General features: G+C 33.7%; 1 protein-coding gene across 1 annotated transcript; it reads left to right on the forward strand.

The window, feature by feature from the left end:
- Positions 1-11,104: 11,104 nt before the first annotated feature.
- LOC146535381 (uncharacterized) lies at positions 11,105-11,988 on the forward strand. Its single transcript, XM_085190654.1, has one exon. The coding sequence runs from the start codon at positions 11,154-11,156 to the stop codon at positions 11,916-11,918; it is 765 nt and encodes a 254-aa protein (XP_085046780.1). The 5' UTR covers positions 11,105-11,153; the 3' UTR covers positions 11,919-11,988.
- Positions 11,989-12,615: the final 627 nt, after the last annotated feature.

Below are 12,615 nucleotides of genomic sequence, written 5' to 3' on the forward strand. Positions count from 1 at the left end.
ATATTAATCCGAAATAGGTATTTGTCTTTTGCCTTGTTTCATTGAAATTGTACTTGACTGTTTTAATGCAGATTAAGCCAATACAGATTATACCGGTATTTAGTTAGCCGTATTTGATTTTCCATTTGGTCTGTTTTAGTTTAAAATTGGTGGTTAGCACTTTGCGCTTAATCGTGATACAGATATTGCTGGTATTGCGAATGGGTAATTTTGGATCATCTTTATTTATGATGATCGATCAGAATATGGGGAAGTTGTGGTGCAGCATTCTTTAACACTAGGTTCCCTCTGGCTGCCCTGCCGTGTACGGGATGCAGCGAGAAGCTGACGCTAAATCAAAAAGATTAACAACGAAAAATAATACTTACCTTAAAATTTTGAGATGCTGTCACGTATCTCCTGGGCGCGTCGCCTCAATCCGCATCTACTTCTTCTCGCTCGTATTGTGAGAAACATCACTAGTTTTAAAAATGTATATGCTTCGGCCTACCCTATTCAAAGCATAAAATATTAAATTTGAACCAGTAGTCTCTGAGATTAGCGCCTTCAACCAAACCAACTCATTAGCTACATAATATTAAGTAAAAATTACTTATGTTTCAAGATTATTATTTTCCAGTGTTTTCCATAAGCGGTGGTCATTACAACTGTTTTGAACGCGGTCGTCAAATTAACGCTATGTTGCAAACAATATATTATTTAAAATGTTTGTCACGATCTTTCATAAAAAGGAAGCTACTTAACACTTGCTTTGTAGAGTCATAGCCTTTTATGTAAAAATGCACTTTGTGAGTTTAATGTTTTTTTTTTTTCAACTTCACTCTGTTTACCACATGGAGCAGGGTAGAATGGAATTTAGTGTTAAGACACTTCGCTCCCTACTTTCCGCTAAATTCTTGAGGCAATACGTGTTGTGTGGAGGAACTTAACGCCGTGCTTACCTATTCATCTATATGATACACATATTACCTTTGCTTTAAGAATTAAAGAAATAATATAAAATCTAATATAGCTGCTATTATTAAATTATTTTCTAATGAACAACATAAACAAAATAACAATAAAGGAACGCGGTTTAATTGCCTTAGTAACTGTGAAAAAAACATGCAAAAAAGATAATTTATAATACGAGTATTATGATGCTTAAATAATATCCATTCGTCTGAGGCCAGTCGTGGCGTAGGTAGGGGCATAAACGTGTCACTGTGAACGCGACCGGTTTTGGGTTCAATTCCCACACGAGGAATTGAAATATTTAATATTTTCATTTCTTCGCTCTGGTGTCAGGGCAAAGCGCGGCCTTGAGTTCTATATAGAATGCTTCCAGAATTCGGCGGAAAATGAGAGACGGAGTGTCTCAACACTAAGTTCCCTCTGCCTGCCAGCGTGCAGCTATAAAAAATATCCATTACAATCTTCTTCGTATTTTTAAATTTAATTTGTCACTTATGACTAATATCGCTATGACAGTCATTCAAAGTATACGTACCTAGTAAGGTAAGTAACGAACCATTACTAATACTATTATATGTACATGCACTCATGTATGACACATTATGCATAATGATTTTCTTACTTTTAAATATTTTTCCTTATATTTATATTCGAGCATTTTTTTTATTTTATGGAAAAGTATAAAGAGTTTTTTGTTTATATTTTTTTATGTTTATTCGTTGATTTCTCTGTCATTTGTGGATCGATATTAAAACATTTTTTTATTTGAAAGAGCATACTTTCTCATTGGTCGCCTTACCTGACTTGGCAGTCAGGATTATATACAGGAGTCCCATGGAAATCAATGGAATGGAGGAAATCTTCGAATTTTATAGGCATTTAGGATGTATTGCGTATAATCTATTTTAATGTTTACCAGCCAAGAAAAATTATATCAATAGATGACTACTAAGTACACCGAAGAAAAATAAAAAAAAAATATTTAAAGCACAAACAGAAACGTTTCCTCGCAAATTATTACATAATTTATTGAAATTCACGCTGTATCCCGCATATGGCAGGATAGATATTCTATTACTATTTTTACACAATAATATTTTTGTAATACATAGAAGCCGTCGAATCGCGTGGTGCAGCAGGTAAAAAATATGTATGCCGTGTGCCCACACGCCCGCTGTCAAATAATGAGAATATGCGATAATATTATATGAAGAGTTACCAGAAATATAGTGTCTGATCACTATTATGTCTATTATCTTTCCTGTATAAAATAAGTAAATCTAGCCAGAAATAAAGCCAAGCCTATTCAGAATTTAATGTTATAACACTATATAGTGAATTTGGCACAATGAAACACTTACTTAGGTCCAAATCTAATGGTTATTGGTCTAACATTGCGGTTATCCGCTTATGTTGCGAATGCGTAAACTGAGATTAGGATGGACCCAAACCAATTTAAGTTAACCACAGAGTGAATGGAATTATGAATATTATTGACAGGCTATGTCTCTGATTCCTTTTTTTTATATTCACTGTATATTCCACAGTCAGCAGAGGGAACCTAATGTTAAGACATTAAAACACTTCCGTTCCCCACTTTCTGTTGAATTCTGGAGGCATTGCCACATTGAATGTTGAGTGGGGGAAATCAACGCCCCGCTTTGTTTCAGTACCAAAGCGAGGAAATGGAAATATTAAAATCATTTTCTGAAAAGGGAATCGGACCCACCACCTATCGTGTTTCCAGACCTACGCTTGTGCCCCTGCAACGCATTTTTCACGCAGACCAGCGTGAAAAATTAAATATGAGAATTCATAATTTCTCCGTCACTATTAAATTATTAAAACAAAACCATACTTATCCTCAAAATTCTTAGAAGAAACGCTACGAAAATTGACTTTAAAATAACTTTTTAGCTAATTAAAAAGCTCTTCATACTTCTTTAATATAATAAATAGAGACTTTTTATTTAAATACAGGAATTATTTAGAATTTGATGATTTAGAATATATGGGTAGGAACAATTGTGGGGTAATGAACTTATCTAAAATCCTCTAAGTCCTCTAAATCTACTAATAAGCAGGCAAAGAGTGGCGTTGTGTTACGCCACCCAACTCACAATATCTAGAAAATTAGGCGCTGGCTGAGTAAGAAGGTAAAAAAACGTAAAGTAAATAGTTTTATTGTTAGTGATAATGGCTCTAATACGAGTTTAGATTTTTTAATTTACTCAATTAAACTTGTATACTTAAGTAATTAACATAAACAATTGTATCGAATAATAAAGAAAACTGCTGATTTAATCGATAACATGTAATTACGTAAGAAGATGTGCAAAACATTACATAACATAATGTTGTATGGGAAAAACCACAATTAATAGAAATCGTGAACAGCTCGAGCAATTTGCCCATTAATTGAATGTTATAATAAAATATTTTCCTTTTGCAATAAAACATTATTATAAAAAAGGAAATAAAATCATCATTTGGAATTAACCTACTTGACGTTCTTTAATAGGCTACTTGTCTTGTCTAGCGCTAAAATGTCAGGTTCCGTCTGCCTACCCTACTGTGTTCTGAATATAGCGTTAAGCTAAAAAAAGGGAATAATAATGGAAAGTTCTGCAAATTTCATGAAATTTCCATATAACACCTATTGATGGTATACGCGATGACTGTGGGTTCGTTCCCGATTTGGAGAAATTATTTCCATTTCTCTGCTGTGGTTGAAAAGAAATGGAAATATAAATTTAAATAAATGTTTCATCTCCTCGAGTGGGGAGTAACAATACGTTACGTTTGATAAAACGAACTTGGAAGTTTCCCTTAAGCCTGTGCTGCAAAAGCGAGCGGAGGTAGATAATAATTATAAACTTGAAGTAATAATAAACTTTTCTGTAAAAGTAGCTGAGTTATTGTAATTTGATTGAATGTGTTCTTACGATAGCAGGTGTTTAAACTTCAACGTGTACGAAGTTAGAACGGAAGGATTAATTAGATCGTATAATTCTTTGAGGATTATTTTCAATATGTCTTTATTACCCAGCTGCGTTAGAGGGATAAGGGGTTTCTCATTTTATGCGCAGCGTTGGGTTCCGCTTCTTATCTTATGAGCGGCGTTGGGTTCCGCTCTTCTTCCGCTTCTCAAATCAGCTTCACGCTGTATCGTCGTCGCGTTATTCACACTTTTGTCTGTCACCACTGCGCCACTACGGCCTCATTATAGATTTACTCATTAATCTGTTATATTTATTTAGAAAACATATAAACGTAATAAACCACTTAACCATACGTTCTTGGATGGTTTCCAAGATTTACGGGTTCAAATCTCGCTACGTTAAAAATTTGGGCATTTTCTATATAAATAATCTTCTTTCTTAAGTGTGAAATAACACTATAAAAATTTAATAAATGTCTGTTGTTATGTATATTGTCGTTCTATTTTTTACGCCTTATCAGTTACCGGAAGTGTAAAATATTAAATTAGTTAGGCAGTTAAATTCTTTCTAAAGTTATAAACTATGCAACTTTGTAATATAAATAGTTTTCAGTCACGATATATGAGACCGTCGCGGATTAGCATTTTAATGTGTGACAACGAAATGGTTGTAAGTTCGATTCCCACTCTCGGAAATAAATTGTTTTCATATTCTTGCCCTGTGATAATAATAAGCGTTGCGTTAAGTTCCGCCACTCAGAGAGGGAAATGAGGCGGAGAGTTCCCTTACCCTCTACCTACATTACTAGGTATACCCGTATACCTCATATATAACGATTCATACAAGTATAGCGTGAAGCAAATCTTTTTTAATAGTAAAATAAATATTGACAAATATTTACTTGACGCGAATTATTTTACAATGTAGCTAACTAGAGCAGTTTATAGTTTTTTTATTATGACAATACAATAAACTAAATATCTCTGAGTAAGATTAGAAAATAAAATCATTTACGTATCTCTTCATATAGGTAAAGCTTAACTCAAGAAAACTACTGTTAAGGCTACTCAATGGTAGCGGAACTCAACGCCGCGCCTTGTCTTGTCAGAAACTGGGGGTTCTTGTCAGGGAATTGTGACTAAATCAATCCATCGAATGGAGATTAAACTCTCAGCCATAACACCGTGCTTACATTCTGAGGCTCATTACACAGGCTATTATATTTCTTTTCACAAACATGAGGGGATTTACAAAGGCAACATCCAATCAAAGGCTGTCATAACAATAACACTCCCATTAACAGACGGACAAAACGTCAATATTATTATATACTTAGCGCTTTCCTTCTTTTCATTATTCGTTCACAGCTATTCGATTTCTAGTAAAGGGGCCGTCGCGTAGTGGCGCAGTGGCACTGGGACTGACTAAAAACGCGATGATTGTAGTTTGATTCCCATTTGAGGAAATAAATTATTTTCATGCTGTATGCAGGATCAAGCGTGAAGCTAAAACTAAATAAATTTTACTATTTTCCGAAAGCGATAGAACCTGCTACCGTCATTTAAATAATCTAATCTTAATTTTTCAATATTAAGCATCATATTATGCTTGATATTATTAGAGCAATAAAGAGAGAGAGAGAGAGAGAGAGAGAGAGAGAGAGAGATTATTATAGCAATAAAATCACATGTTTGTTTTTTATACAGAGATAAAAAAAAAACACTTTCAATTAACAATTTCTAACAGACTTCATAATAATTGCATATTTCTAATAATCCAATCTCGAGTGTATATAAACATTTTACTTTGTACAACTACATACATACAACTACGTATGTTGGTAATAAATGTTGAAACTTATTTATCGCGTTATGAAATTTTAAAGCAATAGTTTGCAAATACTGTACGTGTAGATATGTTCATAATTCATTTAGGTATTCATATATATGTATATGTTACAGACAGTCTGTATAATTTTAGTATTATATATAATACCTCGGCAATGTGTAGAATACCTGGGGCGCCCAGGCAATGTTTCAAATAATGTGAATATCATCGTCCACTTTATTTAGATTATGAATGAAATTAGTAGGGAGGGATTGTATAAACTACCTGCTGCTCTTAAATTCTGAAAAAAAAAAAAAAAATTGCTTCTGTCTTTCTTTATCTGCTATCTATTTGTACACGAACGTCTTCTGAACTGCTGGACTGATTAGAATTTTCATTTTAATTTCATACGGGTAAAAACATATTTTTTTTATTTCTTCCTTAACTAACAGAGTGCGTCATTGAATGCCCACAATGATTCGATCGGAATGGTTTAACACGAAATGTATGAAATAACACTTTATAATTTTGTAAAAATTAAAATTGAACCTGTAACCATTACAATTAGACATTTTCGAACTAGTCAAAGAAGATGATGTATCTATATATATTATCTATAAAGTACATGTCAGTATCACGATTGCGTCGACTCCGTTATTCTTTTATGGGACAATGTGGACGTCTTTACAATAGGATCTAAGAAAACGTTCGAGAACGTTCTATAGGTACTATAACAATTTTAAAAACTAATGAAAAGACGTTTGTTTGTTAAAGATTTTTATTTACCATATAAAATAATTATATAAATTATAACACGGCTTGAGAATAAAATGCTTGCTTCCATCTATTTCAAAGGTATCGTTTTCATTAATATATGTGTAGGTCTAAATGTCAATTATTGATTTACTAAGAAATGTCCCGCTGGGTCTCCCGCGCCAGTTATTTTTAGGTCTGAGGCAGTAACTTTATTAGACGTTCAAATAATTACTATAATAAAGCAGGTGAAGAGAATTTGAAAAAAATATATATTGTTAGCACACTTGTGTAAAAGAGGGTAGATGTACGTGGAAAAGCCTAGAAAAAAAAATGGAAATGTGTCAATCGAAGCAGTTGATTGTAGGAAACGGCAACGACTAAGAAACTGTTGTGAAACATTGTTATTGGGTGATACATATCATTTATTGTTATTACGTAGAATCTCATTCCGAATAATTTAGAACTTATCGTCGTTTCATAAAAACTCGAAAAATGGATCGAATCGAGGAAGAATAATAAGCAACTGTCAGGCCTAGGCAAAGATTTGTGAGAGTACATAAGTTAAATACATTTTACAATTTTAATAATTTGGGGTGACTAGCAAAACTTTAAGCGCTTCCGATTTCTAGCAATATATTATTTTAAATGTAAATGTATGTTATAATAGTACCATTTATCTTTCAAGGTCCATATAGCCTGGTTAAGATAAATCTGAGTATTTTGTGAATAATGATACGAAACCGTACGATAATGTGAATCTATATCATTTATGAAAATGCTATAATATTATAAAATGGCATACATATTACATGAAGTCAAGTATATGAATATTTCTTTGTATAACTTAACGGTGTCTTCTGCATATAGTAGCATAGGCAGAAGGAACCTAGTAATACGAAAATCCGTTTCCCACTTTCCGCCTACTTTTCGAGACATTACATGTTGAGTGGTGGAACTCATCGCCAAGCTTTGTTTTGTTACCAGAACAGGTAAATGAGAATTAGAATTATTACCAAGTGGGAAACAAACCCACAACGCAACACAAAGTCGCGTTTACAGCCTAGTGTATTCTAGCCACTGCGCCATTGCGGTCTTTACCTACTCGAGTCACCACCTAGTAGACGTTAGTAAGGGCGTTTTATATCAACTTGACTCACAGATGGGATAAATAGTCTTGACAGACAGACAGACAGACGGCCAATAGAGTGATACTATAAGGCTTCTGTTTTTCTCTCTTCAACTATATACCTTACAAGCAACATTGACTCAGAATTAGGTCTAAATGAATCACACATTTGTCATCGATGATAATTTTTATGTTTTTGTTTAAGTTTCTAACTGACGTGTCTTTTTAAATGCAAATTACTTTTTACAGTGTGTGTTTTGTTATCTATATATGTAGGTATATAACCTATACAGTGGTTGCGGTTTCTGCGAACTGGTACACATTTGTTTTATAGTTTCACGCTTTATCCCGCATATAGAAGGGTTAGGCAGAGGTAACCCAGTGTTAAGACAATTCCTATGCACCTTTTAATTTTCGAGGTATTGCGCGTTGAGCAGAGCAAGGAATTTGTATAATGCCTTGTAACTACTTTTAGCCCTTTGTGTAGACTATAATATGAAAGTCCCGTTTTTTCCATTTCCGTGATATTTTCGGAAAACGTTCTCTTATGGCTTTTTTACCCTATTTTTAGCTTTCATTACCTGACAAACAGACGGACAACAAAGTGATTGTTTTTTGTTTTGCAAAACCCTTATGTTTTTGTTTTTTATTTAGAGAGTCCCTACTTTAAAATCGTTGGAAAATGAAAATGTGAAAATGAAATAAGAACATGTTAATAATAAAGGAAGTTGTGTCCTTTGAAGTTTCATTTATTATTCAATTTACGCAAGCGTGAAAATACGTTTAATTACTCAAGTTAGTTCCGCACAAAAAGTGATGCTGTTAAATTCTTTTTATTCGAGTACTGAAATTGAATAGAATTCTCTATACATTTCCACGTTGTTAGTAGTAGACGCGATGATAGTAAGTTTGCTACCCACTCGACGAAGAGATTATTATATTTTAATTATATTAATCCATTTCCCGCTCTGGTAGTAAGCGGCATTAATTTGTGTAGGGTAACCAGAGAATTTAGTGTCAAGACACTCCGTCGTACTGTCTAATTTTCGGTCATTTATTTGTTGAATGACGAAAACATTGTGTTACCAGAGCGCTGAAATCGTTACCCGAGTGGAAATCGAATCCACAACCATCGTTTACAGTTAATTATTTTAATATATTTATAACATAAACATAAACACTTAACTTTACGTTAGGTTTAAGACCAAAGAAAACGATAAATCTCCTAAAGCAATTAAAGAACGTAGCAAGTACATATGTAACTTGTACTGTCTGTATAATTAAAGGAATTCCAATGGCGCTTGCCACTTCTAGATCTTTATAGATTACTATTATTTTAGCTGGATTTGACAGTTTTTATTTGTTAATATTAAATTTTATGTTTTTATTTCGACCGTAAACGCGACCTTTCGCTTTGGAAATTAGCTTGGCGATATGCGGGATACAGCATTAAGTTAATAAGAAAAAATAAAGTAATAAAGCTTCATGCACATAGCACACAGGATAGGTAGGGAACCAAGTGTTAAGACACTCCGTCCCCCTTTTTCATGAAATGAAAAATGAAAATATTAATTCCCTCGAGACCATATCCTCTGGTTAGCAAAGAGATATACTAATACACAATATCTAACGTCAATAGATCTTACCTAGAACATTCTTTACTTTCTATCCATTATAAAGAAATAGCAGCGTGTTTTGTTATGGAAGTTTTTTCCCCCAGTCAGGGGAAAGATAATATTTGATTTATTTATTTAAGTATTGAGTTACGCTACTTAATGTAACTTTATGCCGTGTTTTTCCCGTTGCCAGAGCGGGGAAAATAAAATATTAAATATTTTTGTCTTCTGAGGAATCGAACCCAAAATCGTCGCTACCCCAGTGTAGCTCTTTCGATTGGCATAATCATTATTTATTTTGTATTTCATTAAACAAAATTAAACAATCAAAGACGTACTTATAATAAGTTAATTAATTGAGACCCTCGTGATTGTAAATGCAAAGTTTGTGCATCCACTCACTGGAAGCTTTTTATTTCCTCGCTCTAGCATCAAGACAAAGCGCGGCGTTGAGCTCCGTCAACAATGTCTTGAAAAGTGGATGCTTAGCTAAAAAGAATATAAAATTAATCAAGTCATTATTACCATCATTATCTAAATAATACCAGTTATTTAAATGTAAGTTATTTAAATAATAATTAGGTCGTTGAATTCCACCACACAATATGCCATGCCTCGAGAATTCGAAAAGTGAGGAAACGAAGTTGCTTAGTGAGAACAGAGTGACTTAACACTAGGTTTCCAAGTTCCCTCTACCAACTCTGCTATGTATATATTAAGAATGCAGCATAAAAAAATCATCATCATTATCTAAGTAATATCAGTTATTTCAATAACAATTACGATATCAGCAAATCTAAGTCACGTATTGAACAGATAAATTGTGGATGCGTTTGAAGAAAAATGAGTAAATATAACATAGTTGGATTACTCTAGAAGCCGTTCCAAGGCCAACGCTCGTTAAAGATTACACCTTGATAGATGTGACTTTTAATCGATCGTTTTGTTATTTTTTTTTGATTGTCAATATTTAGGGGAACTATAAGTTAGTTTTAGAACTCTCCGCTCTCTGTTTTAGTATAGTTTCAGTGACTCTACTCAAAATTATGTAAACAAGTTGTTCATGATTGAATGTGTCAATCTGTTGCAAGTGCAGTATAATAAAAGTATTATAGGTGGTATGCGGGCGAAGCCGCGATATAAAAGGATTAATTTATAGTACTATTTTTTATAGCTTTACTAATGTTTTATATACATATCCTATTATTTATTGTAGGTTTTAAATAATAAACGTTTTTCTCGGGAATTCAACCTATATGTGTCACATTAAGTCAGGCATATCAGTAACTGCGCTACAGTGGCGTATTGGTATGATTTAAAAATATTTCAAAAGAAGCCTTTTTGTATATGTGCTTCTTACAAGTACATAATATGAAACTCGGGACAATATCTTTAGTACGTACTTGTTACAACAATGAAATAATTTTTATAAGTTGATTCAAAAGAAAAATCTAATTTTCTATTTCATATTACAATATCTTAACTCCAGTTCGCTTTGTTATAAAAAAATATATGTTTCATAACTTCTAATTTTGAATAAAATAACAATAACATTCTTATCGCTAGCAATAACTCCATCTTTAGTAGATAATAATTATAAAAATATTAGAAGCAATAAAATTTTAAAGTAACATTATTTATACAGTAAAGTAAACTACACTAGAAGATTTAATAGTAAACACTATAAAAACGCTCATAAATTACCAAGAAAAACTACCATTATTGATTAGTTTTTGTTTTCTCAACGATGTAGGTATGTATGTATGTATAAATGAATCATATAATGCCACTTCTAGATTTCAAATGTCTTTGCGCACCGTCATAGCGGTCGGCGATGCGTTTCCCCGCGCTCCCCCACCCAGTATATAGCCTCAAACTCCCGCGCCGCCGTCAGTTTTTATGACATAACCGCGTAAAACGCACGCAAACACAATGTTTTCGTCGCGACTGTTGATTATTATCGGATTTGCAGCCCTAACAGCTGCTTATCCCGCTGATAACGGGCCGTTCCCGCGACCTATTACAGCTATTACAGAAGCTGACTTCGATGAACCGTCACCATGGTTCAGATTCCCGGCGTTCGGCAATATTTTTGCACCACTAACTAGATTGTTCTCTAGTTTCGCTGATATTGGTCCCAGGATCGAATCTGACGACGAGAAATTCAGAGTAATAGTCAACGTTAAAGATTATAGCTTGAGCGATTTGAAAGTAAAGGTGAAAGGCGACTTTATCCTCGTGCAAGGATCCCACGAAGCTAAACAAGATGATCACGATCTGTTTGCCAGCCAATTTGTACATACATATTCCTTGCCGGTCAACTCTAGCGCCTCGGATGTGACAGCGAAATTAACAACTGATAAATATTTAATCATCACAGCTCCACTTAACGGTGCGAGTGCTGATGACGGAAAGATAGTAGACAGAGAAGTACCTATTGTAGAAAGTAAAGAAGCATGGAAGAGTGAAGACAAAGAAGATAAAGACAAAAAACCAGCAGATGTGCCAGTTCAGGCCAGCGACGTTTTGCCAGTGGAAATCGATGAAGCCAAAGGCACCACTGATCTTCCAGCGACAGTAGCTGAGGAAGAAGACAGAAAAGAACTTACTACTCCGTCCAACCGAGAAGAAGTAACCGTCCGTGATATACCTAACGAAGTGAACGAAATCAGCAGCTCTAATGAAGTCCAGCCTTAAGTGAATATTCTAGTATGTATATATAATATAAATATAAAACAGTATTGTAATAAATATTTTTAATACTAAACAGTGTTTTGTTTGCGTGTCGGCATGCGCTTAGTGCGTTCATTGTTAACGACCTGAATACAAATCACGTATGGCTAAACAAAGATTTCAATTATGTTTTTTATCAATTGCACGCATCTCTTGAATTTTGCATGGTAGTTAGAGAAACTAGAACGTAATTACTATTTCCGTTTAGGTATATTATTTTTTTAAAAAATATACCGTAAAAAATATATGTATGTATAATTTATAAATAAACGCTTTTTGTAAATACGATCCAAATGCGCTACGATGACAACATTAAACCTTTTTCTTTTCCTGCAACACATTGTGTGTTAAAGAACCTACCTAGTGTTACAACACTCCGTCCTCCTCTTTCCAAGCGAGACATTGTGAGGCGGAACTCAAAAAAGAGTTTAGTCTTGCCAGAGCGGAAAAATAAAAAAAATCATTCCCCCGAGTTAGAAATTAACTCACAACCATCGCATTCGGGTATATTTCTATGATATCTATCAAATTTCATGTAATTAATTGAGCTAACAAGTTTAAAATTTCTATGTTCCTTTAATTTGCGTCTTAACTCTGTCCACAGTGGTATATAAAAGAAGGTATATAATTATCTGGGGATTAAGGTTGAGTAATCCTCTTT

Source organism: Heliconius melpomene, chromosome 10 (assembly GCF_056956725.1).
Source record: "Heliconius melpomene rosina isolate 202511_hmr_F chromosome 10, ASM5695672v1, whole genome shotgun sequence".
Lineage (NCBI taxonomy): Eukaryota > Metazoa > Arthropoda > Insecta > Lepidoptera > Nymphalidae > Heliconius > Heliconius melpomene.

What these genes read in the sequence shown, in the direction of transcription:
- LOC146535381 (XM_085190654.1), top strand. Translation starts at nt 11,154, where the DNA reads ATGTTTTCGTCGCGACTGTTGATTATTATCGGATTTGCAGCCCTAACA.